Source organism: Perognathus longimembris, chromosome 20 (genome assembly GCF_023159225.1).
Source record: "Perognathus longimembris pacificus isolate PPM17 chromosome 20, ASM2315922v1, whole genome shotgun sequence".
In the NCBI taxonomy this organism is placed as follows: Eukaryota; Metazoa; Chordata; class Mammalia; order Rodentia; family Heteromyidae; genus Perognathus; species Perognathus longimembris.
In genome coordinates this window covers 16793399-16820897 of record NC_063180.1, presented here as the reverse complement: position 1 = coordinate 16820897, position 27499 = coordinate 16793399, and the positions used below count along the sequence as shown (strand labels likewise).

Genomic DNA, 27499 nt, shown 5'->3' with positions numbered 1-27499 from the left:
GGTCAAGTGGGTGTGAGCTGGCAAAGCACATTCCACACAGGCAGGCTGCGAAGGGCACAACGCACTGAGCCCTGTGCCCACAGAGAAGCCCAGCCAGCGCCCCCACCCCTGCCTGGCTCACCTGTCTCCAGATACGGTGATCAAGTGACGACAGTCATAGGTGAACTTCATGCCTGTGATGATTTCTGCAAGCAAAGCAGAGAAGCCACTCTCTCTGTGAGTCAGAGAGCTTGGGGGCCAGGGTGGTGACCGGGAATGGCAGCGAGGCACACCTACCTGAATGGCCAAACATCTTGGCAACACACTCGCCCGAGTAAAAATCAATGACGGAGATGCTCTTGTCAGAGCAGCTCGTGGCCAGGAAGGTTCCGGATGGGTCCACCTGGACCTGCGGAAGAGAATGCACACACCACTCAGGCCACCTGCACCACCCTACTCCCAAGGCCTGCGCCAAGCCCAGCACCACTGACTAACAGCCCCTCCTCCCTTTTTGTGTGCTGGTGCTGCACTTGAACTTACGGCCTGAGTGCTGTCCTACAGCTTTTTCTGCTCACGGCTAGCACTTTACCACTTGAAGCATGGCTCTATTTCTGACTTTAGTGAGAAAGTTTGTTGGAGATAAGACTCATGGGCTTTTCTGCCCAGGCTGGCTTTGAACTCCAATCCTCAGATCTCAGCCTCCTCAATAGTTGGGATTACAAGTCCCTGAGCTCTTCAGCTCTATCACTTGAGCCAGAGCACCACTTCTCGTTTTCTGGTAGTTCACTGGAGATAAGAGTCTCATGGTCTTTCCTGCCCGGGCTGGCTTTGAACCGTGATCCTCACATCTCAGCCTCCTGAGTAGCTAGGATGACAGGAGTGAGCCACTAGCACCTGACACAACTCCCTTTTTGATGGATATTTGTCAATGGTAATGGCCCCAGGCTCCTTTAGTGCACACGCATGCAACTCCCTCGCCACCCCGCCACCCCCCCCCCCACACCCAGCAGAACATGAACTTCAGCTCCTATTTTTCCTGTGAAGAAATTTACAACCAGCATCCCAGGCCCAGGGCTAAGCACTGAATGTCTCCACAGAACCACTCCAGGACAGAGAAGGAAAGAGTTAAGATGGAGCCTACCCAAGGGCACACAGCCTAAGGCTGAGCTGGAGCCTGAATGCAGAACAACTGCGCTGGGCCAGAAGCTCATCCTGGCCTCGTGTTGTGTGTGGTGTGGGGAAGTCAGAGAGATGGCCAGGCTTCTCTGTGCTCACCCCACACCCTGCTGCCATGGAACTGGGGCTCAGGTCTGAGTGAGTGCAGGCATGGTCAGGGGCCTGTGTGGGGTGTCTATGTGGGGCCCCGCCCACCTTCAGCAGGGATCCTTCATCACCCTGGGAGCCCTTGTAGCACTTCTTCTGCTTGCCATTCACCGTGTTGTAGACCCTAGGAGAAGTGGGGGGCACAGTGGAGGGGCATACAGAAAGTCCTCCCATTCTGCCCCGCTTCCCTGGGATCCTGCCACCCTCTTTTGTTTTGCTGGTCATGGGGCTTGAACTGGTGGTTCATTGGAGATAGGAGTCTCATGGACTTTCCTGCCCTTGCTGGCTTTGAACCATAATCCTCAGATCTCAGTCTCCTGCGTACCTAGGATGACAGGCAGGAGCCACCAATACCTGGCTCTGCCATTTTCTTTTTCCTTCTCTTGTCCCGTAGATATGCCTGAATGGAAGCCCCCTCCTGAGCTGAGTTTATAAAGGTTAGACATTGGGGCATCCACTGATTTAGTGTCCCCCCCCCCCACCCCTTGTTCCCCAGTAAGCTTAGTGCTGAGGTCCCTTCCTCTAAGAGATGAGAAATCCCAGACAGAGTCAGAGGTGTCTCCAGGGTCTCCACAGCCCCTGGGACTCCCCTCTTCCCCTCCCTGCCCACTGGGTTGTCACTGACTGGTGAAGTGGTACTGCCCCCTCCTCTGCACTGAGCTTTATGAAAGAGGCCCCGGTGGCCCCTGCCACTATGGTGACCCCAGCACTCTACAACCCAGACAGGCCCCAGCACAGATGGCGGGTGGACCAATAGGACCTGTGACCTCCTAGGCACCCACACAGGCCCCAGGAGAGCCAGAAGGAAGTCCTCTGTGACTTGATGACCAAGCCTGGGGAAACCCAGCTTCTAAGAAGCACTGTTGGATCCTTCCTCCCCCAGCTGCTCCTACATCCCTCCTCCCCCAGCACCCCTGGATCCCTCCACCTAGCTTCTCAGGGATTACAGAAACAGTGGAGGAAAGCAGAGAGCTAAGGAGAAGGCCAGCCCTCGGGATAGGCCAGAGGAGGGAAGGGTGTGTCCCCTTACCTCACATTGCGGTCCTGGCAGGCCACAGCCACATACTTCTGTGTGATGTCAATATCCATGTCGTACAAGGTGGTTTTCTCTGCTACATGGTGGGTACGGATGAAGTGCAGTCCATCTGAGGCCTGGCAGGGCAGGGAAGACCTTCAGAGGACACCCCCAGCAAGCCTCAGATCCCCCCTCCCCCCTCCCCCCTCAAGGAGGTCCCGCCCTACCCGCTGGGCGCTGCGGAAGTAGATGCTTTTGTCGGCCCCACAGCTGATCATCTGGATGTCTCTCGTGCCTGTGAAAAAGGGACTGTGGGTCAGCCAGGCTACGCTGCCTGGGTGAGGTGGGTGGGGAACCCCAGCAGGGATACACTGCTGGGCCACCTGTCAACTTTGCCAGGATCAGAAAGGCGTCCTGGAGGCAGTGAGATGGGAAGGCCTGAGGGAGTGAAGGCAGGAGCTGGGTGGGAGGGACACAAATGGAGCTGTGGGCCAGGCAGGTCTGCAGAACAAGTGCATACAAGGAAACAAGAGCCAGGGACACAGATGGGACACAGAAGGACCACCATCTTAAATGTGGAGCTCAGGGGCGAGTGGCTCGAGCAGCAAAAGGGAGGTGAGACTAACATAGACAAGCAGGGGCCATCTAGAACAATCAGGACAGCTGTGGGTACTCAGGAGGCTGAGATCTGAGAATCATTGAAGCCACCCTGGGCAGGAAAGTCCCTATGAGACTCTATCTCCAATGAACCAGAAGTGGAGCTGTGGCTCAAAGTGGAAGAGTCCTAGCCTCGACCAGAAGAGCTCAGAGACAGTGCCAGGCCCTGAGCTCAAGACCCATAACTGTTAAAAAAAAAAAAAAGGTAAGGGACAGTGCCCATGTCCTGAATTCAAGCCCTAGTACCAGTGCTTGCACACATGCACATGTATATGCACCCCCCACACGTGTGCGCACACACACACACAGACAAAATGTTAAATGTACCAGTAGTGAGCTTGAACTCTGGGGTTGGAGCTGTCACTCACAGATGGTGCTCTATCATTTGAGCGGCAGCTCCATTTGTGGCTTTTTGCTAAGAGAAAAAGAGTCTCACATTTATCTTTATCTTCCTGGACTGGCTTCAAACCTTCAGTCTCAGATCCAGGCTCTTGAGTACCAAGACTATAGGTGTGAGCCACCAGTGCCCAGCTCCTGTTCACTTTGTAAGTAAAATCTATGGCCATTAATTTTCATAAACAAAACACTGAATAGTCTTTGGATCCAGCTGAGCCTGAATGCCAAGCTCAGCTGTCCCTTCCGGATAAGGTTCAGGGGATTCTTGCCATTTGATTTTTCTTTATATTTGGGGTGTGTGTATATGTGTGTGTGTGTGTGTGTGTCTCTCTCTGTGTGTGTCTGTGTGCTGGTCTTGGGGCCTGGGTGCTATCCTTGAGCTTTTCTTGCTCAAGGCTAGCACTGAGCCTCAGCCCCCCTGGTGGCTTTTTGCTGGTTAACTGGAGAGAGTTTCATGGACTTTTCTGCTGGGGCCGGCTTTGAATCAACAATCCTTAGATCATCGCCTCCTGAGTAGCTGGGATTATAGGCGTGAGCCACTATTGCCTAGCTTCTTACTGTTTCTTACAAGCAAAGAGAACCATCTAACAAGGCGCAGAGCCGGGAAGGAAAGGGACGCACCAGCAAACTTAATGGCTGTGATGGAGGAGGAGTGGTCGTCTAGGGTCTGCTCCAGGTTGTAGTTCTTCTCCACATTCAGCACGTGGATCAGTCGGTCCCGACTAGCAGAGGCCAGCAAGGTTAGTCCTGTGAGTGGAGAGACGCAACCTGCTTCCAAATGGTGGCCTGGCTGCCGTGGCATCTCAGAGAGGCAGCCTGACTGCGCTGTCTACTCTTGCAGAAGGCGGGCTTTTCCTCCAGAGCTGGGGCCAAGGGAAGTTCACTCATATAACTGGCTCATGTGGTGCAAAAAGCCAAAGCCAAATCAAGACGGTGGAAACTCTCAGAACAAGGGCAAAAAAAAAGCCAAGAAAATTCAAATGTGAACCTGAATTAGAAAAACACGGTGCTCTAAGGGACAGTATTGGGACAACTGGCAAAATCTGAACAAGGATCATGGGACAGAGGCAGCCCAATATCTAGGTGAAACCCCAGTTTCACACACACACACACACACACACACACACACACACACACACGCTTGCCAGTCCTGAGCTTCAACTCAGGATCTGCGTGCTGTCCTTAAGTTTTTGTGGTTAAGACTAATGCTCAGGGGCTGGGAATATGGCCTAGTGGTAAAGTGCTTGCCTCCCATACATGAAGCCCTGGATTCGATTCCTCAGCACCACATATAAAGAAAAAGCCAGGAGTGGAGCTGTGGCTCAAGTGGCAGAGTGCTAGCCTTGAGCAAAAAGAAGCCAGGGACAGTGCTCTCAGGCCCTGAGTTCAAGCCCCAGAACTGGCAAAAAAAAAAAAAAAAAAAGACTAGTGCTCTACCACTTGAGCCACAACTCCACATCCAGTTTTCTGGTGGTTAACTGGAGATAAGAGTCTCATATACAGAAGTAGCACTGTGGCTCAAGTGGTAGAACACTCGCCTTGAGCTAAAGAGTTCAGTGACAGTGCTCAGGCCCAGAGTTCAAGCCCCATGACTGACCAAAAACAAAGAGTCTCATGGATACTGGGCACTAGCGGCTCACATCTGTCATTCTAGCTACTCAAGAGGCTGAAATCTGAGGATTGTGGTTCAAAGCCAGCTTAGGCAGGAAAGTCTGTGAGATTTTTACCTCCAATTAATCACAGAAAAAGCAAGAAGTGGTGCCATAGCCCAAGTAGTAGAGTGCTAGTCTTGAAGAAAAGGAGCAGAGCTTAGGGACAGCACCCAGGCCCAGAGTTCAAGGCCCAGATTGGCAGAGAGAGAGAGAGAGAGAGAGAGAGAGAGAGAGAGAGAGAGAGAGAGAGAGAGAGAGAGAGAGAGAGGGAGGGAGAGAGAGAGAGAGAGAGAGAGAGAGAGAGAGAGAGAGAGAGAGAAAGAGAGACAGACAGTCATGGACTTTCCCATAAGCCTCAGTTCTCAGCCTCCCAAGTAGCTAGGAAGACAGGTGTTATCCACCACCACCTGGCTCTGAGGTGTGATTCAAGTGACAGAGTGCCTGACTAGCAAGGATGAGGCCCCCCCAGTATCATAAAAAAAAAAAAAAAAGCCAGATGCTGGGTGAAGGGTAGGAGCATGTTGATTTATAATATTCTTGCAATTACTCTGACAGCATCAAATTTGTGCAAAATATTGCCTAACACTCAGACTCTCCTCCAGGAGAGAACTGTCTCCTCCAATGTCCACTCACTGCTCAGCATAGGCCTTGCTGGGGTGGGGGGCCAACCTGAGCTACCTGGCAAAGCCCTGCCTGCAGGTGTCTTGTTGGTGGGGTTCCAGTCAGCCCTGGCTGTGGTTCTTGCCTTCCTTCCCATCTCCCCATGGCTCACCTGTCTCGGGCTTGGAGTACTCCAGGCACAGCACCTCGGCGTCATGGGCCTCCACCTTGACCAGCTCATCCATGAAATGCAGCTCGTGGATCCTGGGGAACAGACACACTGCCCGCTGTGTCCTGCGTCCCCCTGCCCAGGTAGCCCTCTAGAAAAGGCCGGAATAGGCTGGGTGCCCATGGCTCGCGCCTGTCATCCTGACTACTCAGAAGGATGAGATCTGAGGATCACAGTTCAAAGCCAGCCCAGGCAGGAAAGTCCATGAGACTCTTATTTCCAATGAACTACAAAAAGTCAGAAGTGGAGATATGGCTCAAGTGATGGAGTGTTAGCCTTGAGGACAAAAGCTCAGGGGCGGTTCTTAGGCCCTGAGTTCAAGATCCAGGACTGGCAAAAAAAAAAAAAAAAAAGTGACCCTCATCTTAAGGCCCCGAGACCCCAGAGAGCTAGAAGATGCACACTTGCCTCAGATTTCCACTCCGGTCGCCAGAAGCCAAGTGCTGGCCATCAGGGCTGACCTGCATGACACGCACACCGGCCTTCACGTCCACAGGCGTCCCGTTCTCGCTGCCCCGGTCTGGGAAGTGCGAGGTGTCCTGCAAGTGCTGGATATCGTTCTCCACATACACTACCTTCAGCAGAGTCTGCGGGAAGGAGACAGCAGGGTCACTGTGGGAACACCTGCACAAGTACCACCGGCCGCCCCACCGCCAGACATCCCTCTTCATCAATAACACAACTTCAGCTTTGAGCCTGGAAACGACACCACCCGGAATGATAACTGTTCTCCACTCTACCTGACAGCAAGATGAGTTATGTGAGTAAACTCTGGGCAATGAGATATAACACAAGTGAGAGCCCTTCTGCTGCCTTACTAATATCTTGCTGCTGGAACATCTAAAGCAATGACTGGAGCTTCAACAACTGTATTAGATCCTGAGGATGAGGGCTACTCCCTCAAATGACAGGATAGAGAGATAGACAAAATTGCCTGAACTAGTTTTCTCCAGACTCCTTTTATGAATCAGAAAATCAAACTTTTACAAGGATGTTGAATTTTGTTTGAATTGTGTACAATCATAACATGCCTGTCACAGGGGCAGAAGAAAAGAGAGCATCTTGCAATTATATAGACTCTATGGAGTTATAGGCTCCATGTCTGCTTCCTTACTAGACAGCCACAGGGAGAAGAAAGGTCTGTCTTGGGCACAGCAATGTTCTCAGCATGCAACAGAGTTCTTGGCACAGACCTGAGCAAGTTATGTGTCTGCAGAAGAAATGAATGTGTGACTCAGGTCTCAGCTCTTCAGAAAAGCTTCCTCTCTGACCTAGCAATACCAACCCACAGTTCTTTTCTTCTTTCTTGTTTTTGTTTTTTATTTTTTCCCTGTTGGTTGTGAAGCTTGAACTCTGGGCCTGAGCACTGTCTCAGAGCTCTTTTGCTCAAGGTTAGCGCTCCAGCACTTTGAGCCACAACACCATGTCCAGTTTTCTGGTGGTAAATTGGAGAAAAAAGTCTCATGGACTTTGGTGCCTGGGCTGGCTGTTAACCACAATCCTCAGATCTCAGCTTCCTGAGTAGTGAGGATGACAGGTGTGAGCCACCAGTGACCAGCCCAACCCACATTTCTTCAGCAACCTATTTCTTGTCAGCCAGTACACAGGCTCAAGCAGAAAAACACATGGAGGGCTGACTGGACGGGGAAGGTCTCCCCTGACTTGACCCACAGGGTGTTCTTTAGTAGGGAGTACCCACTGGAGACTTGGGGAGCAACTTCATCGTTATAGCATATGCTGAGCTATCTGGAGTGGCTGCATTCACACAACCCTGGAGACCCAGAGAAGAAAAAACCCATCATCCAGGAAGACCAAAAGAGAGAAACTGAGGAAGAACACTATAGAATACTATCCCAGTTCTAGGTTCTGCTCCCCCCACCCACCTTGGGAGACCAACATCCAGATTCCAAAAGACTCCTGTTAGCCTCTATGTCCTGGCCCAAAGGAAGTCACAATGAAGCCACTCACACTGCTGAAGATATTCCTCTGCCATTGAGAGCTGGAGCTGCTGCTGCTCATGTTCCAAAAGCGGATGGTGTTGTCGGAGGAACAAGTCAGAAATGACCCGGATGGCAGACAAGCTCGCTGATCTTCAAATTCAGGATATACCTACAGTTCCGGAGAACAAGGTCAGGGGTCATTCCTCACCCCCTACCCCACCCCCATGGAATGGCTATGCCACATAACTACATTTTTGTGAGACAAAGGAAGCTGAAGACAAAAAGGCATGGTGCAAGACTTTCCATGTTAAAAATAAGAGGAACAGAGGCTGGGAATGTGGCCTAGTGGTAGAGTGCCTCGTATACATGAAGCCCTGGGTTCTATTCCTCAGCACCACATATATAGAAAAATCCAGAAGTGGTGTTGTGGCTCAAGTGGTAGAGTGCTAGCCTTGCGCAAAAAGGAAGCCAGGGACAGTGCTCAGGCCCTGAGTTCAAGCCCCAGGACTGGCAAAAAAAAAAAAAAAGAGGAACAGGGGCTAGAAATGTGGCTTTGTGGTAGAGTGCTTGCCTAGCATACATGAAGCCCTGGGTTTGAGTCCTCAGTACCACATACACAGAAAAAAGCCAGAAGTGGTGCTGTGGCTCAAGTGATAGAGTGCTAGCCTTGAGCAAAAGCAGCTCAGGAACAGTGCCCAGGCCCTGAGTTCAATTCCCACAAAAAAAGAAATAAAATAAACAAGGGGAAAGGAGGACATAAAACACTTTCCCACCACCCATGTGCTACCTGTGGCTCAGGTCTGAGGGAAGGGCTCACCTCCACGTTCCAGACATAGGAGCTGTGGAAGAGCTCTGACCACATCTTGCTCACTTTGTTGATGTCCTTAACATCCCAGATGTAGATGCTGTGGTCCTTATACACACAGGATAGCCACTGGTGGACGGGGTCAAAGGTCAGTGCCACTGTATCTGGGTAGACTGCTTCTGCCTTCCTGTGGAAGAGGAAGCTGACAAGGCCACATGGGAGATGAGTCATTATCAATCACTGTGAGAAGAGCCACTTGTGCTGACACAGAAGCTGCTTCCTGACAGTGCCATCCTTAGTGGTACTTGCTACTATCTTTCCTTCTTCAACTCCACTTCTCCCTCTGCTTTATCTCCTCCTTTGCTTCTAGTAGAAATTGCAAAGTGGAAGTTTCTACCTGTCTGAGGGCACTCTAAGCTTCCAACACTCTCTGGTCCAGTCTCCTCCTGCATTTTATAAAAGACAACAGTCCAACGCCAGTGGCTCACACCTGTAATCCTAGCTACTCAGGAGGCTGAGATCTGAGGGTCACAGTTCAAAGTCAGCCTGGGCAAAAAAGCTTAAGACTCAGGCTGGGAATATGGCCTAGTGGCAAGAGTGCTTGCCTCCCATACATGAAGCCCTAGGTTCGATTCCTCAGCACCACATATATAGAAAAAGCCAGAAGTGGCGCTGCGGCTCAAGTTGGCAGAGTGCTAGCCTTGAGCAAAAAGAAGCCAGGAACAGTGCTCAGGCTCTGAGTTCAAGCCCAAGGACTGGCAAAAAAAAAAAAAAAAAAAAAAGCTTAAGACTCTTATCTCCAATTAGTCAACAAACAAGCTGGAAGTAAGGCTGGGAATGTGGCTGAGTAGTAGAGTGTTTGTCTACCATGTACGAAGCCCTGGGTTCAATTCCTCATAACACATAAACAGAAAAAGCCAGAAGTGGCGCTATGGCTCAAGTGGTAGAACTAGCTTTGAGCAAAAGAAGCTCAGGGACAGTGCCTTGACCCTGAGTTCAAGCCCCCAGTTCTGGCAAAAATAAATAAATAAAGCTGGAAGTAGAGTTCAAGTGGTAGAGGGGCTGGGGATATGGCGTAGTGGCAAGAGTGCTTGCCTTGTATACATGAAGCCCTGGGTTCAATTCCCCAGCACCACATATACAGAAAATGGCCAGAAGTGGTGCTGTGGCTCAAGTGGCAGAGTGCTATCTTTAAGCAAAAAGAAGCCAGGGACAGTGCTCAGGCCCTGAGTCCAAGCCCCAGGACTGGCAAAAAAAAAAAAAAAAAAAAAAAAAGAGAGTTCAAGTGGTAGAATACTACATAGGCCCTGAGTTTAAGGCCTAGGACTGGCACCAAAAAAAGAACAACAACAACAAAAAAAGAGGCCTACAACACAGGGGCCAATAGACCACAGCTTTGCTCTTGCTTCTACTCCAGACACAACAGCCAATGGATCAAACATATGGGGCCTAGTTGTGTAGCCTCTAGGAGCTGCAGGTGGATGCTGGTGGCTCACAGCTGTAATCCTAGCTACTTAAAAGGCTGAGATTAGAGGATTGTGGTTCAAAGCCATTCAGAAAAATCCTAAGACTCTTATCTCTTAATTAACCAGTAGAAAGCTAGAAGTGGAGGTGTGCCTCATGTGGTAGAGTGCTAGCTGTGAGCAAAAAAGCTCTGATCAAGAAGAGAGGAAGGGGCTGGGGATGTGGCTTAGTGGTAGAGAGCTTGCCTAGCATTCCTCAGTACCATATAAACAGAAAGAGCCAGAGGTGGTGCTGTGGCTCAAGTGGTAGAGCACTACCCTTGAGCTCAGGGACAGAGGCCAGGCCCTGAGTTCAAGCCCCAGGACTGGCAAAAAAAAAAAAAAAAAAAAAAAAGAGGAAGGCCCTGAATTCAAGCCCCAGTACTGCTGCATGCATGAGGACACATTCACACACACACACAGAGAAAAGTTAGCCACAAAGGAGCACATTCGCACACTCCATCGCATGCAGACCTACTCCAAGTTCCTAGTCAGCACTTAACACTATCTGAAGTTCTTTGGTTTACTCTTGTGTTTCTCACTCTAGCCCCCCTTGATTTTCAGCCTGAACTTGGCCTCCGAAAGGTGGGACCTTTCTGCTAGGCACTGTAGTAATGCACAAGTCCAAGAGTAATCACTACTGTGTGTAGGAAGAATCCATGGGCAGATGGATTTGGAAGCATGCGCAGATGGTGGTGGGCTGACGGGGCGGGGGGTGGGGGGGACCCTCCGCGTTTTCCTTCTCCGCAGGGCAATACCTGGGTTCCAGGCCCTGTGCCACATCCACACCAAGGTAGTGTGGCTTAGGCAGGTTGGCGAGGTAGTGTAGGCTGTGGGCTTGGAAGATTCGGACGATCCCATCTGTGCAGCCACAGAAGATGAGCTCCTCACTGACACAGAGGCAGGAGGACAAGGAGACCTGGGGAGATAAGGGCTGGCTGGCCCAGTGGATTCGGAGCCTTGTGTGGTCTTCCCAGGAAGGATGAAGCAGAGTGGCCTTGGCTTCCAGGCAGAACTTAGAATTCCCAAGACCTAAGGTGCTCATTTTGGCCCTTTTGCCTTTTGTACTAATCCAGAGGTTTGAATTCAGGGCACTATCCTAAGTGGTAGAGTGCTAGCCTTGAATGAAAACGCTCAGGGAGAGCACTCAGGCCTTGAGTTCAAGCTCCACAACTGATTACATATGTATGTATGTATATATGTATGTATGTATGTATATGCACGTATATATACATACATACACATATATATGGAGAGTCTTAGAAAGGGTGAGATTGGCTGGAATATATTGTAAATGTAATGTATTAATGGAATTCCCCTAATATAAGCTAATCATCTCAGGTGACTTTCTCATTAACCCAGATGAGGTTCTTGCCCAGGGTCACAACCAGCCACGTGGTGCCAACCTCCGCAGGGACACTGTGGGGCACACCCAAGACACGAGCACAGGAAAAGTGGCTGGTGGGCCAACTGCTAGTGGGCCTGGGGACGCACCTTCAGGTTGATCCACTTCTCCAGTACTCTCTTCTCACTGAACTGGCAGAGGAGGCCCGAGTAGGACACGCAAAAGGTATTGCCTGCCATCCGGCCTCGGCCACAGGCTACACCACAGAAGATGTTGTTGTGTAGCTCTCCCAGGATGCCCGAACGCCCCACCAGCGGCACGGTGCCTGTCACCTGGGAGCAGAGCAGGGCACAGTGAGATACTGTCCCAGCTAGCATCTCATTGACAGGCTAAGGTGTGAGGATTCTGGTACTCCCCCTAGAGGAGAAGGAAGGCACAGCAGAAGGCTCTTCTGGACTGAAGGGCTGGAAGGCAGGGAGGGGGATGGGAATGAGGTCTGGCCTCAGGGGCAAGGGAGGGCCTGACAAAGCCCAGCCCCAGAGAAACCACGCTACCACGCTAACCTCTGACATCCCTGCCCCCCGAGTCTCATGATGAAACAGTTACCATTTGATCACTGGCGGTCACTTCCCCTAGTGCAGGGCTGAGGTGTCGGGGGGACAGACAGAAACTCACCTTTGCTTCAGTAGAGGCTTCCAAAAACCAGAATCTCACATGCCGGTTCCCCACGGTGACAAAATAGCTGCTGTCCTCAGAGAAAGAGAGGGCGATGACCCTGCATGACACTTTGTTGGAGGCCACCACGATATCTTTCTGGAAGAATCAGTGCCGAGTCACTCAGGCCAGCACCCACCCTGTGGGACTCTTTGTGACCTGGCGCTCCGCCCGGCTCGGCCCAGCTCTCCCTGGGCTCACTGTTTCTCCTGGCCCTGCATTAAGTGGCTCTCTGGGGAAACCCAGGTGTGACTCCTGTCATTCCTTGTCTCTGGACAAGGCAACAGGGACAGGTCTCCAGAGAGAGCAAGTTCCAGAACTTTCCCCAAGCTCTTCAGTGCACACATGGGGACAAGAAAAGCTTGGAAGTAAGGAGTGGACTTATGGCTGACAGGGGCAGCTCCGGCCTGGAGTCCCCCAGTGGAGATTACCCATGGAACCCTCTCCAAGGCCATGGCAACTTGCTAACGTTTCCCCAACTCAATGAGGCAGATATGATTGTACCCATTTTATAGGCGAGAAAACATTCACAGAAAGGCTAAAAGTTGCCCAAGGTTTCAGCTGGCCAATGAAAAAGCTGTCCTGATAATCCCACTAGGCAATATGCTAGTTTATCAGGGAGCCCACAATAAGGGTGACTTGTTCTTCACTTAACAACCAAGCGGTATCTTAGTCATGAAGGAACCTCAGGAACAGAAGCCTTATAACTCATAAGAAAAAAAAAAACCAGAAAGGCAGAAGGACTAATAGATGCTCAATAAACATTTGTGGACTGAGCGAATATTTAACCAAACTTGTCTTATCTCCCCCCCCCCCAATGCCTGAGGCTCAGTAAGTGCTGCCTGGGGCCTCACCTTCCAGTCCCAGACGTTGAGGACCATGTCGTGCTGATAGCCCATGGACACGATGTGCTTCATGCTGGGTGAGAAGGCCACGCAGGCCACACCATACTTGTGGCCCAGCATCTCCGCCACCTGACTTTTCTCCTCCACATCCCAGATGCGCACGGCAGGCCTGTGCCCATTCTAGAGAAGGCAGAGCCATTACTGCTGCTGGGACGTGTGCCAGGCACAGAGCTAGAGGGGCTGTCTGGACTGAAGTTGGCATTGCCAAAGGGTGTACCCAAAAGCTACCTCCTCCACTTGCCACAGGGGTTTTCTGTTTGTTCTTAAACCAGGGCTTGAACTCAGGGTTGGGGCCCTGTCACTGAGCTTTTGTGCTCAAAGCTGGTGCTCTATCACTTGAGCCACAGCTTTACTCCTGGCTTTTTGATGGTTAATAGGGATAAAATGTCTCATGGACTTTCTTGGCTGAGCTGGCTTGGAACTGCGATCCTCAGATCAAAGCCTCCTGAGTGGCTAGGATGACAGGCGTGAACCCCAGCATCTGGCCAGCCCCAGGGCTTCTCTGATGGCTAGGATGACAGGAGTGAACCCCAGCATCTGGCCAGCCCCAGGGCTTCTCTGATACAGGTGGAAGCCATTCTAGGGACTCCTGGAAATGATGGGAGCAGAGAGAAGGGCCCAGGCCTCTCCCCAGCAGCTTAGTGGTGACCACAACTCACCTCTCCGGTCACTATGTACTTCCCATCAGGTGAAAAAGCCAAGGCACTCAGAGACTTTCTGGGGACAAAAAAAAACCACACACACACACACACACAAAAGAAGTCATTCCACTGAGGGTGGCTGTATTCTCGGCACTCTGCCCACTCTGGCTCCCAAGCCTGGGAAGAGACCAGAGGAAGCAAGTCCCAGCAGCTCCCCACCAGCCCAGCTCAGCTTGCATGCCAGACACAGCAAAGCCTTCTTCCTTCTAAACACCAAATCCACGTGGTGGACACAGCACAAGGACCCTGCTTTTCCCTTTGCACAAGTGGACTCCTTAAGACCCAGCCTACCTGGCAGTATTAAAGATGTGCTGCTGCTTGTTCTCCATGGGGTTCAAAATCACAACCACACAGCTGAAGAGAAAGGAGAAAGGAAAATGTGCCTCAAGTCAGAAGGAGTGAGAGGGCTGGGGTCATTATTCTGTGTCAAAAAAAGCATATCAGCCAGGCGCTACTGGCTCATGCCTATCCTCCTAGCTACACAGGAGGCTGAGATCTGAATATCTAAGGATTATGGTTCAAAGTTCAAAGACAGCAAGTTCTTGAAACTCATCTCCAATTAAATACACACACACACACACACAAAGCTGGAAGTGGAGGGGATTTCAGATGTGAACCACTGGTGCCCAGTTTGAGTGAGCTTTAATCACCTGAGTTTCCTAGAATCACCTGCCACCTCCCACTACATGCAAGGACACATTCTAGACCCAGATGGACCCTGGAATCCTCTGCTCAGCCCCCAGAGGGAGTAGCACTATCTGCCTTCTACAGATGGGTCAGCTGAGGCCCATAGCCGCTCACCAATGACTGCAGGCTCAAAATTTTCCCATGCTGCTTAGGTGTCAAGGCCCATGTGCTTACCCTGCCAGGTAGGCCACGTGGCCTGTGCCGGGGTCACAGGTTAGACCACTGCTATTCTGGGCTGTGATCCCAAGCACCTTCTCAAGTGACACCTGCAAAGAAAAGGCCCAAGTCAGAATTTCCAGCCCCAGCAGGTCACCTTGGTTACCTGTGCCACTTTTGTGCACTTAACACTCAGTCATTGACCTCTGCAATCATGCTACAAACCAGCAGCTAACATCTCTTCCTTTGCCAGCTTTCCTCTGAGAAAGACACAGTGCTAGCTGAAGAGCAGAGCAGCGGGACAGACAGGCAAAAATCCCATCCTCCTGGAACTCATATGCTGTTGCTTATGGAGGAAGAGAACATAGAAAAGGCTCGATGCAGATAGAGGCCATATAGAAGACTAAGTCAGGGGCTGGGAATATGGCCTAATGGTAGAATGCTAGTCTCGTATACATGAAGCCCTGGGCTCAATTCCTCAGTACCACGTATGTACAGAGAAAGCCAGAAGTGGCACGGTGGCTCAAGTGGCAGAGTGCTAGCCCTGAGCAAAAAGAAGCTCAGGGACAGTGCTCAGACCCTGAGCTCAAGCCCCAGAACTGGCAAAAAAAAAAAAAATAGCGTTGAGAGTGCAGAGGAATGGGATGTCAAAGTAAGAAAGATGCCCTTCAAATCACTGGATTCCAAGACTCAAATCCTCACCACATCCCTGGGCAGAAAGCACTATAATCATCCCATGGCACTGAGACCTGCACCTGGGGAGCAGCAAAGCTGGATATAAACCTGTAATAGGGAGGTCAGATCTGGCCAGTGCCATCATTAACTGTGGAGGGACTTCAGGTTGACTCCAGCTCAGATTAGAGCAGAAGCCAACTCCATCTCCACTAAGCCCTCCCCCACCCGATTCAGGGAAGCTCCCCTTTATTATGATAAGTTATGTAGATTGACTACCTGAGGCCTGGGAGCTTCAAGGGAACCTGCTATGAGTAGGCATATCCACCTGCATCATGTGAACCCCGCCAAATCCACGAGTCAATTCTAACTAGAATGATAGGTTGGTTCAAACAGATACTATGAGACAGACTGTAACTCTATTGGCCACCTGCGTGGGCCTAGCATGCTCTGTAAGTGTTGTATCTTCATTGGTCACCTGCATGTGGCAAGTTTGTCTGTGATGTTTGCCTTATAACCAGACTGGAAGGCCAAACGGGCAGGCGGTTCCAGCTCCTGAGTCTGGACTGCACACGTGCGGGCGGTCCCAACTCCTGAGTCTGGGCCTTGACTCTGCACACGTGGTCGGCAGTTTCGGCTCCCGAGTCTGGGCTGCGACCAAGGCCGGTCGGTTCACTTTTTGTTCACTTTTTACTTCCCCAATAAATCTGTCTTTTTGTCATCTTGTAGCTGGAGACTGTGTGGTGGACTCTTGGGGGAGCCAGGAATCCCCTCCCTTGGAGGGGGGACCCCGTTTCATTGTAGCGAACCCCCACCCTACTTCAAACCCAGGTAGTCAGGATGCAAAAGCCCTGTAGGGGAGACAGAGCAGTGAGCAAGGGCAGACACTGCTCCCCCATCAAATTCACGTCCAGAGCTTTCAACAAGAAACAAGATGATAGACACATTTAAAAAGTTAAAACCTCACTGGGTGCTTGTGGCTCACACTTGCAATCCTAGCTACTCAAAAGGATAAGATCTGAGGATTGCAGTTTGAAGCCAGCCCTGGCAGGAAAAGCCCAAGAGATTCTTATCTCCAATTAATCACAAAACACTGGAGGTGGAGATGTGGCTCAAGTGGTAGAGCACTAACTAGCCTCAGGGACAACACCCAGGCCCCAAGTTTAAGCCCCAGTACCAGCACCAAAATAAAAAAGTTAAAACTTCTCACAGGAAAATATGCCACACCCATCATGGTAGATTAAAACAATTTATATGAAGTACGGATAAACAAAACTGGTAGTTTGGGGGGCTGGGAATATGGCCTACAGGCAAGAGTGCTTGCCTGGTATACATGAAGCCCTGGGTTTGATTCCTCAGCACCACATATATAGAAAAGGCCAGAAGTGGTGCTGTGGCTCAAGTGGCAGAGTGCTAGCTGCTAGCCTTGAGCAAAAAGAAGCCAGGGACAGTGCTCAGGTCCTGAGTTCAAGCTCCAGAACTGGCCAAAAAAAACCCAAACTGGTAGTTTCACATTTTAAATAGATGAATTTCTAATTGCTGTAGTAAACAATTCTCAAGCAAGCTTTTTTTTTTTTTTTTGGCCAGTCCTGGGCCTTGGACTCAGGGCCTGAGCACTTTCCCTGGCTTCTTCCCGCTCAAGGCTAGCACTCTGCCACTTGAGCCACAGCGCCGCTTCTGGCCGTTTTCTGTATATGTGGTGCTGGGGAATCGAACCCTAGGGCCTCGTGTATCCGAGGCAGGCACTCTTGCCACTAGGCTATATTCCCAGCCCTCAAGCAAGCTTTTAACCTCACAACTGAAAGGCAAACAATAGAGAAGTTAGTATTCATGGAACACACATACTACATAAACATACAATACCTATTTATGGTACATTTTCTTTTTTTTTTTTTTCTTTTTCTTGCCAGTCCTGGGCCTTGGACTCAGGGCCTGAGCACTGTCCCTGGCTTCTCTTTGCTCAAGGCTAGCACTCTGCCACTTGAGTCACAGCGCCACTTCTGGCCATTTTCTGTATATGTGGTGCTGGGGAATCGAACCCAGGGCTTCAAGTACACAAGGCAAGCGCTCTTGCCACTAGGCCATATCCCCAGCCCTACATTTTCAAAAGTATTCATTATTCAATATTCACAATAACCCTATGGTGCAATCACTATCTTCTCCTCCTCCTCCTCCTCACCACCACTTTTTAAAAGAAACAGAGGCCCAGAAAGGTTATCTATCCCTGAGTGCAAGATTCTAGCAATGGTACTCAGGCTGTTTTATGCATTACCATTATGTTTGGTAATTTGCATTACCAAACATAAATACAACTGAATCAATTTTAGATTATGTCTCTGTGCTGTTAAGCAAGAAAAAGAAACAAATGACATTGTCCAGGATATAACAATGGCAATGAAACAGGCAAGTCGTTAAGACTCAGCTCCAATTAACCACCAAAAAGCCAGCCGTGGAGCTGTGGCTCCAGAGACAGAATGCTAGCCTTGAGTTTAAGCCCAGTACAGGTACCAAAACAGAAATCCTCTGAGTAGGAATATTCTAGCTAAGACTTGAAGCCAGGTCGCCGGAACAAAATGCCCAGGCAGAGAACTCACCAAACCAAGTCTAGGAGGTAAAAGAAAGCACTCGGAATTTCAGGAAAACAGAAAGCAGGCCAGTATCAATGAATCTTGGTGAGCAGTGGGACGTGGAAGGTACAAAACCAGGAAGACGAACAAGACCCACTTGCTGGGAGTTCTGTAGCCAGGAATGAGCAATGGAACCAGAGGCCACAGAAACCCACCAAATAGGAACATAACCCATCAATCAGCAGCTACTAAGTACCCATCCTTTATCTGGACTCTGAACCAAAAAGAGTACAGTTACAATTTCATCTCTCTTCAACACCCAGGGTACAGCTCTACCTATTGTTTAAAACAGACTAGGGTCGGGGGCTGTGTCTCACGCCTGTCATCTTAGCTCCTCAGGACGCTGAGAGAGGAGGATGGCGATTCAAAGCCAGCCCTGGCACCAAAGTCCCGGCGACTCTCATCTCCAATGAACCGCTAGAAAGCCGGAAATGGAGCTGTGTCTCAAAATAGTGGAGCTCCAGGACAGCGCCCAGGCTCTGAGTTCAAGCCCCAGGACTGACAAAAAAGAAAAGAAAAGGGGCTGGGGATATGACCTAGTGGCAAGAGTGCTTGCCTCGTATACATGAGGCCCTGGGTTCGATTCCCCAGCACCACATATACAGAAAATGGCCAGAAGTGGCGCTGTGGCTCAAGTGGCAGAGTGCTAGCCTTGAGCAAGAAGAAGCCAGGGACAGTGCTCAGGCCCTGAGTCCAAGCCCCAGGACTGGCCAAAAAAAAAAAGAAAAACAAGTGGGGCTGGGGATATGGCCTAGTGGCAAGAGTGCTTGCCTCATATACATGAAGCCCTGGGTTCAATTCCTCAGCACCACATATATAGAAAATGGCCAGAAGTGGCGCTGTGGCTCAAGTGGTAGAGTGCTAGCCTTGAGCAAAAAGAAGCCAGGGACAGTGCTCAGGCCCTGAGTCGAAGGCCCAGGACTGGCAAAAAAAAAAAAAACGAAAAGAAAAACAAAACTGGAAGGACTGGGGAAATGCCTAAAGGTGGGACTGGGCAGAGATTTGCAAAAGCAAAGCGCTTCCGGAAGGGTAGAACTCCGGGAACGCTCCAACGCTTACGAAGGAACCGGGAACCAAGGACAAGCCCGGAGGGGAACGGGGAGGCGGGAAGGTGGGAGGGGCCGTGGTCAAAGGGGCGGGGCTACGGAGCAACCCGAAGGGCCCGAGGCCGGGTGGGCGTGGCCAAAGCCCCGAGGGCGGGCCGGGGCGACGCTGGGAGGCCGGTCCGAACCGGGTAGGCCGGGCGAGCATCTCCTCACCCGGTTCTGCACTGTGTCCTCGGGCGCCGTCGCGAGTCGCGTTCGCCGCCGGAGGCAGAGCGGTGGGGCGGGAGGTGGGGAGGATTGAGTTCTCCGCGCCGGAACTCCCGCCATGACAGATGGCAGCTTTTCGACCGCATCGTTCCGCGTGTAGGCTCCGGACCCTGAGGCTGCCATCCTGCAGCCGGAGACCCAGCGACCGTTAACACGCCTTAACCGCCGCAGCCACCACGACTCACTCGAATAAGCGAATGGCCGCGGGAAAGCCGGTACCTCTGCCGATTGGATGTGGCGGAACACTAGTCTGGCCAATCGCGGGGCTGCCGGGTGCGCTTGTGGCCAATGGGGGGGTCTGGGAGGCGGGGCTAAGTGTCAGAGGGCGGGGCCACTCAATACTAGACCAAAGTGTCGTGGAGTTCCTCGCCCAGTCTTCCTCATTCACTGAGACGTAAGCTTTCGCTTCCACGAAACTTTTACGAGCCCCCACCTCGCCTTATGCTGCCGCTGAGCGACAATCGACGCTGTGTCACTCGCCCGGATGTAGGCGTAAGGCGGAGTCCGGAGGGCACTGTGGGCTTTGGGGCGGGGTTGGCGCAGGCGCAAGGACTCGGCGCCATCTCTTTCACTCCCCCCCCACGCCCCGCGCCCCGGCCCCCAACACGTGACGAAAGTGAGGGTAGCGTAGAACCGGCTTCGCACCGCTGTATTCGCTTTAACCCATCCGCCACCACGTAACAGGGGCGCAACTGTTGGGAATCGGTCCTCGCAGCGCCTGCAGTTCTCACGTCCCGTGACGTCAAACACCCCAGGACGTCACGTGAGGCAGGCCAGCGAGCGCGCGAGCGGAGTGGGGCGGGATTCTTCTGCTGGGCTCGACGAGGACCAAAGTACGGCTGTCGACCGAGCAAAACGCTGCGGGGTTGGGGGGGGGGGAATAGTGTAGGGCGGCTATGCCCAAATACCGCGGGGTTTCGAGCTGAGCCTGCACCGGGGCCGAGTGGGCGTGTGCGAGTGAGCGCAGGCGCGGGGCCGCCGGAGGGGGCGGGGCCAGGACGGGGCGGGGCCTGAGGTAAAGATCGCTGTCCAGCATCAGGAAAGCACGAAGAAAGGTGCAACTGTGAGAAACAGCGCATCTCGATGACTAAGTACAGGCAGTGGAAGCACTGATAGAACGAGAGGGATGTACAGGAAAAAGTGAAATTAAGCTGGGCGCCAGCGGCTCACGCCTGTATTCCTACCTGCTCAGGAGGCTGAGATCTCAGGATCGCGGTTCCAAGGCAAGAAGCCCTGGCAAGAAAGTCCAGGAGATTCATCTCTTAATTAATCACAGAAAAAGCTGCAAGTGGTGCTGAAGCTCAAATAGAGTGCTAGCCTTGAGCAAAAGGAGCTTACGGACAGTGCCCAAGGCCAGAGTTCAAGGCCAGGAATGGCAAAAAGGAAAAAAGAAAATGAAATTATCCAGGTTCCATCTGCAACTGCAAAGCAAAACTCAAAACTATCTGAAGCTGTACTCACCTGCCCCCCCCCCAAGCCTTTTAGTCTTTCCCGTCTTAATTCACAGCTAGCTCCATCTTTTCCTGCTGCTTCAGCTAAAAACTCTTAGTCATTTTTGTTGTTGTGGAGCTTGAATTCTAGGCCTGGGCTTTGTCCCTGAGCTCTTCAGCTCAAGGCTAGTGCTCTACCACTTGAGCCACAGCACCTTCTAGTTTTCTGGTGGTTAATTGGAGGTAAGAATCTCAAGGACTTTCCCGCCCAGGCTGAGTTTCAACCTCAATCCTCAGATCTAAGCCTCCTGAGTAGCTAGGATTACAGGTGTGAGCCACAAGTGCCCAGTTTAGCCATCCTTTTCTATTTTACAATTGAAAAAATCAGGGCTGGGAATATGGCCTAGTGGTAGAGTGCTTGCCTCTTCTACAGGGCTCCTGGGTTTAGTTCCTCAACACCACATATATAGAAAAAGCCAGAAGTGGTGCTGTGGCTCAAGTGGTATAGTGCTAGCCTTGAGGGGGAAAAAAAAAAAAAGCTAGGGACAGTGCTCAGGCCCTGAGTCCAAGCCCCAGGACTGGCAAAAAAAATTTTTTTAAATCTGAATTACCTTGATCTGTGTGTATTTGTACACACACACACACACACACACACACACACACACACACACACACATTTGCCAGTCCTGGGTGCTCAGACTCAAGGCCTGAACACTGTCCCTAGCTTCTTTTTGCTCAAGGCTAGCACTCTACCTCTTGAGCCACAGCACCACTTCTAGCTTTTTCTGTGCATGTGGTGCTGAGGAATCAAACCCAGTGCTTCATGAATGCTAGGCAAGCACTCTATCACTAAGCCACATTCCCAGCCCCCAAATTTTTTATTTTATTTTATTATTATTATTTTTTTTTTGCCAGTCCTGGGCCTTGGACTCAGGGCCTGAGCACTGTCCCTGGCTTCTTCCCGCTCAAGGCTAGCACTCTGCCACTTGAGCCACAGCGCCGCTTCTGGCCGTTTTTTTTTCTGTATATGTGGTGCTGGGGAATCGAACCTAGGGCCTCGTGTATCCGAGGCAGGCACTCTTGCCACTAGGCTATATCCCCAGCCCCCAAATATTTTTATAATAATATAATTTACCCTGATGCCTGTAATCCTAGCTACTCAGGAGGCTGAGATCTGAGGACTGAATTTTGAAGCCAGCTCAGGTAGGAAAAATTTGTGACTCTTTTCTCTAACTAGCAAAAAGCTGGAAGTAGAGTTGTTGCTCAAGCTGAGAGATAGTGCCCAGGTCCTGAGTTAAAGCCCCAGAACACACACACACAAAGTTGGAATTGCATTAGTAAGGGAAAAGAGTAGATATTGGAGTAGGCAATTGGCAGGCTCTGCCCAGGATGGGGTGCAGAAGGGGAGGATGCTGTGGCAATAAGCCCAATGTTTGTGTCCAGGAACAATAGAGCTAATGAGGACATTTGGATCCCAGAGGCAAGCTAAAAAGACTGAGATATCCAGAGTCCTTGGCTATGTGCCCTGGGGCTCTCTTTATAAGTCACACTCTTCTGAGTCAGCCTTTCTCTCCTCACTGACCAGCTCTATGTCTGCCTTTTTTTTTTTTTTTCTGAAAATTTTGCTCCTCCTGTATCCATCCCATCCACCATCTCTTAGCCCACCACTAGCCTACATAGTTTCTGGCGTGTCCTTCTTATAGTTTCCTTTATGCAAATATAAGGTAAATGCTCTTGTTTCTCCTGTGATTACAGTATTAGCTTACTATGGCTGCTGTAACGAAGTGGTGGCTTAAGACAAGAGAAATATTCTTTTCTGGAGGCCAGAGTTGTTGGTGTCAATTTTCCTGGACCAGGAAGAATGAGAATCTGAAATTTTTCATCCTTGCCATTTGCAGTTTGATAGCCACAGGCATTCCTTGGTTTGGGGCCACAACTCTGCAGTGCAGCTGTGGCTACATTGTGCCATAGTGTGGTGTATGTGGTGACAGCTCCTCCTCCCTCCGCTCAGGGTACTTGTGGCATTTAGGGGCAACCTGTCAAGGTCCTGTGTGTGTGCACCTCAGTGCCTGGGCTCTGTCCCTTCCTTTTCATTCAAGACTAGCCTCTCTAGTGTGTGTGTTGATGGTTCTCAAATCTCAACCTGTAACTCCACCTGCCCTCTTCTTCCCCATCGTTTTGGACTGTAGGATCTCTCAAATTCTAGCTTCACATTCAGGAGCCTACAGAAGTGGGGTGTGGGTGGGCACGGGAGCCCGGAAGGAGCTGCGGGCAAAGGCCGGCCAGGAGGCCACTGGATAGAAGGGGATAGAGTGTGGGAGAGGAGCCATGCTGATTTAAGCAGATGGAACCCAACAATGTAGTGAGTTTTTAGGAGGAAGCCCAGAGGCGGCACAGGTTTGGAGCCCGGGCGTCTCAGTGGGGCGGTGGGGCGCCGACCCGGCCACCCCGACGCGCGCGGCGGGGTCCCACGGAAAGGCGGTGCGCGGCTGCGGTGCCCGCCGCAGAGAGCCTCCTCTCTGGGAAGGGCCTCCTCCAATCTGACCTTCAGCGCTGTCCTCCGGAGGGAAGCCCCCCTGGTCGGTTGACCCTCAGCCCTTCCCCCCCGTGAGAACATCCTGCCATCCGCCCAGCTGATCCGGCCCTGCCTTTCCCACTAGAGCCCGCGGAGGACCCGGAGCCCCGAGGAACCGCAGGCGGCGCCGCCGCCTCCCTCGCTGAGGGCAGAGCAGGCGTTCCCGGGGCCCGCGGGAGCGACCTCCGGCGCGATGCAGCTCCCGGGGGCCCGAGGCAGCCGTGCTCCCTCCCGGCCTCCCCGGCCCTTCCTTCCGCACCCGCGGCGCCTGGCCCGGCTGGGGGCGACGCTGCAGCGGCGGCTGCGGAGGCCACAGCGGCGCCACGAGCGGCCCCAGGCGCAGCAGCGAGCGCTGGAGCTGCGGGCGCGCCAGCTGCGCCGCGAGAGCGTGCCGAGGAGTGCGAGTGTGCGGCAGGCCCCCCCCCCCCTCTGGCGCGGACTGCGCGTGCGCGGCGAGGTCCGCTGCGCGGGGAATGGAGGGTGGGTGGGAAGTGCGCGTGCGCACTGGGGTCCGCCGCGGGAGGGAGAGCGACGGTGGGGAGTGCGCGCTGGGGGTCCGTCGCAGGAGGGGGAGTACGCATGCGCGCGGGGTGAATTCGGCTGTCTTCTGCTCCCCAGCTGGAGACCCCCCTGCAGCGCTCACCAGGCCACCTGCCGATCCCCCAGCACCGCTGAAACAAAACTCGCCGGAACCCAGACCAGCCCACCTGTGGTGGGATAGGCGCCGGCTGCCTCATTTATGAACAACCTCTTGTTCTTGTTCGTTCTGAACGATCTCGGTGCCGCTGGGTGTCCCCCATTGTAAAGACAGGCGAGCCGGGCGCCCCTGACTCAGGCCTGCCATCCCTGCCACTCAGGAGGCTGAGATTTGAGCACCACGGTTCGAAGCCAGTCCACGCTGGATAGGCCATGAGGCTCTTCTCTTCCAGTTAATTACCAAGAAAAGCAGAAGTGGAACTGTGGCTCAATGTGGTGGAGCAAGAGCCTTGAGCAAAAAAGCTCAGGAGGGCTAGGAATGTGGCCTAGTGGCAGAGTGCTTGCCCCCAGCATACATGAAGAAGCCCTGGGTTCGACTCCTCAGCACCTCAGACACAGAAAAAGCCAGAAGTGAAGCTGTGACTCAAGTGGTAGAGTGCTAGCTTTGCGGAAAAGAAACTCAAGGACAGCGCCCAGGCCCCGGGTTAAAGCTCCACGCCCAAAAGAATAAATCAAAATTTGACCAAACCTCAGCAGTGACTCAGAGTCCCTAACCTAGTGCCTCCCATCTTTGTTTTATGGGATTTTTTTTTTTTTGGCGAACATGAGGCTTGAACTCAGGACCTGGGCACTGTCCCTGAGCTTTTCCTCAAGGTTAGCGCTCTACCACTTTGAGCCACAGCACTGTTAGGTTTTTGAGGTAGGTAGCCCATAAAGGACAACACCACGCAGTATTCAGGCAGGAGAGAAGGTTTGTAACGGAACTGCTGGCATGTGGCAGAGATGAGGCGGGAGAGAAGGGGTGACCCCCACCCAGCCCTGCCTCACCTAGGGCAGGGGCAGGAGGGTGGGGCCATGTGGATTAGGATGTGACCTCAGGGAAGGAGAAAGTAACTGCCTCCAGGTATGCTGGTTACCCTGGTAACTGGGTGGAGACAACCAGGTGGGGGCATCTGCTTGGAGCCCTTCGGCCGTTCCAAGCACCACTTCCAGTTTTCTGGTGGTTCCTTGGAGATAGGGTCTCATGGACTTTCCTGCCAGGGCTGGCTTTGAACCGTGAGTCGTTAGTATTACAGGTGCGTACCACCAGCGTCCGGCTGTGCCTTTCATCTTGACACAGCAGAGCTATGGGATGCTCTACTCTTCTGTAACAGGGTTCTGAAAGGACCCACCCACCTTGCTCTTTCTGTATCTGCGGTATCTCCAGTTGATGGCCATTGGGTTGGATGTGATCCACACATAAGATTTGTTTGGCCTCAGCAATGCTTTGAAGTAATTTCTGGTCTTTTCTAAAAGCCCAAGAGATCTAGCAGCCTTAGGTTCATATTATCAGGTAACAGCAGCTAGCTAGAACAGCAGCGTGATGGGGGGCGGGGGGAACACTTGTAGGGGAGGGAAAAGGGGTGTTGAGATTGTACCCTAGGGCCCAGAACTGTGGGGCTGGGACAGAGATCTGACTCTGGGCTGACTGTTTTTCTCCTCTCCACCCCCACTTCCCATTCAATCCTTGCCTCCCACTCACTCCTTCATTCCATTCATTCTGTCTCCCTTCTCCTTTTCCACATTCATTGTCTTTCTACCCATCTCCATGCCCTCCCATCTCTCTTGTATCTCTTCATCTGCATCTTTCTGGGCCCTCCCATCTCCCTGTCTCCATGCCTGCCCCCACATCGGATCCTGCTGCTGCCACCACCCACATCTGTTTCCCTGTATGTCCTTCCTCTCCCATGAATGTCCTGGTTTCTCATCTGCTTCTGTCACACTATCTTCTCTCTACTCATGTCTTTGTTTCCCGACACCCCCTGCCTCCCTGTTCCTCTGTGCCACCCCACACACTACATACCTATTTCTACGAAGTCCAGAACCCTTACCATCATCTGTGGAGGACCTGATGTAGCTGTGGTCCTTGCCCAAGGCCCTGAACCTGCCAGCCCATAGGCCAAACCTGAGCCTCTGCACATCCAGACTCCCAGTGCATAAGGGTCAGGATAAACTGTGCCAAGGGACCCAAGGCAGCAGGTGAATGAAGAAGGGAGATCACCACGCTGGAGCACCGCCTGGCCTCACCACCATGCCTGGGGGAGGGGGAAGTGCTTCCCCAATGCCTGGGTTTCATCGTAGAATCCTAACAGGAAACCTGAATCCAAAGACCCCTATTCCTAACTGCCCCACCCCAAGTACTAGCCTCTGTCACCCCCAGCTCAAACCCTTGCAGTCAGGAAAATGACCTTAGGAGCTGAACAAGGATCACTTGGAGGAGTACTGGACCTGGCTCTGAAGGTCCCTTAATGTCCTGGGCCAGGCCTGCTATTGAGTTGGGGGGCCTGGCATTGATCACTGGAAAATCCTTCCCTGCCCACACAGTCCTCACCTTCTGCTCACCAAATAGCAAACTAGAAAACGAATAAAGCCTATCATGGCAGACTAATAAGTGCTCCTAGGTATCTTCTAGGTATGAAACGGCTGAGAATATGGCTTAGCGGTAGAGTGCTTGCCTAGCATGCCTGAAGCCCTGGGTTCGATTCCTCAGCACCACATAAACAGAAAAGGCTGGAAGTGGCGCTGTGGCTCAAGTGGTAGAGTGCTAGCCTTGATCAAAAAGAAGCCAGGGACAGTGCTCAGGCCCTGAGTTCAAGCCCCAGGACTGGCAAAAAAAAAAAAAAATGGTGGTGTGAAACTGTAACTGGGAGAAGGGGGCAGGGCTCCAATCAGGAGATCAGAATCCTGGATGGTGAAGCAGCTGAGCCTGAGGGCACCTGGGCCAGTGGCCCAGCACAAAAGCAGTATTGCAGGAGATGCAAGATGTCTGAATCAGGAGGAAAACCAAAGTGGGGAAGGAGTGGGGCAGCCATGCCATTTTAATCAGGGGGAGGGGAGTAGAGATGTCCCTGAAAAGAAGAGAGATGGAACCACAAAGGTATCTGGGGGAAAAGTTCCCAGGCAAATGGAACAGCCAGTGCAAAGGCCCTGGAGTATGGAACAGCAAGGAGCCTGATACATCCTGAGTGGAGTGAAGAGAGAAGGTGAGATGGGGTGGGGGGTTTCACCTAATGCTATGTGAGCCATGGCCAAGAGCATGGGCTTTTCCCTGGAGTGAGATGCAGCCAGCAGATACTTCTGAGTGGAGGAGGGCCCCAATGTGACCAGGGTTATTGGAGAACAAAGAGTGGGGCTGGTCCAAATAGGAGGGGAAATATGGGCCATGGGCCAGGAATTCCTGTGTGTGTGTGGGGGGGGTGGGTGAAATTCTGGAAATATCTTGTAGCTACTGAATCTGTGTACATTTGGGTTAACCAGGCCAAGCAGAGCAGGTAATAGCTGGCTCAGGTGTGAGGTGGAGCTAGGGCCCCAGGCAGTCTCCAGGAGACAGGGGTTCTCAAAACCACTGACAAATCTGGTCCCTAGCCTCTACTACAGTCATGTGATCTGGCAGTTAGGAGTCTCATCTGCCATTAAGAACCAAAGTCACTTGTGTGTGTGTGTGTGTGTGTGTGGCAGTAGTGTCTCACACCTATAATTCTAGCTGCTCAGGAGGGAGACTGAGATCTGAGGATTGCAGTTCAAAGCCAGCCTGGGCAGG

The 27499-nt window shown here is 52.0% G+C and overlaps 1 protein-coding gene across 1 annotated transcript in view; it reads right to left on the bottom strand.

Moving 5' to 3' along the window:
• Positions 1 to 19378, bottom strand: part of Wdr62 (WD repeat domain 62) — a 30408-nt gene extending 11030 nt beyond the window's left edge. Inside the window, exons 1-18 of the mRNA XM_048329721.1 lie at positions 19165 to 19378; positions 14625 to 14716; positions 14055 to 14117; positions 13722 to 13779; positions 13012 to 13182; positions 12119 to 12256; positions 11593 to 11775; positions 10857 to 11017; positions 8609 to 8798; positions 7820 to 7960; positions 6260 to 6438; positions 5795 to 5886; positions 3992 to 4117; positions 2545 to 2612; positions 2333 to 2454; positions 1351 to 1426; positions 277 to 388; positions 122 to 185 (exon numbers count right to left, since the gene is read on the bottom strand). Of these exons, the coding sequence (XP_048185678.1) occupies positions 122 to 185; positions 277 to 388; positions 1351 to 1426; positions 2333 to 2454; positions 2545 to 2612; positions 3992 to 4117; positions 5795 to 5886; positions 6260 to 6438; positions 7820 to 7960; positions 8609 to 8798; positions 10857 to 11017; positions 11593 to 11775; positions 12119 to 12256; positions 13012 to 13182; positions 13722 to 13779; positions 14055 to 14117; positions 14625 to 14716; positions 19165 to 19341 (2213 nt within the window). The 5' untranslated portion in view covers positions 19342 to 19378. The remainder of the gene's footprint in view (positions 1 to 121; positions 186 to 276; positions 389 to 1350; positions 1427 to 2332; positions 2455 to 2544; positions 2613 to 3991; positions 4118 to 5794; positions 5887 to 6259; positions 6439 to 7819; positions 7961 to 8608; positions 8799 to 10856; positions 11018 to 11592; positions 11776 to 12118; positions 12257 to 13011; positions 13183 to 13721; positions 13780 to 14054; positions 14118 to 14624; positions 14717 to 19164) is intronic.
• Positions 19379 to 27499: the final 8121 nt, after the last annotated feature.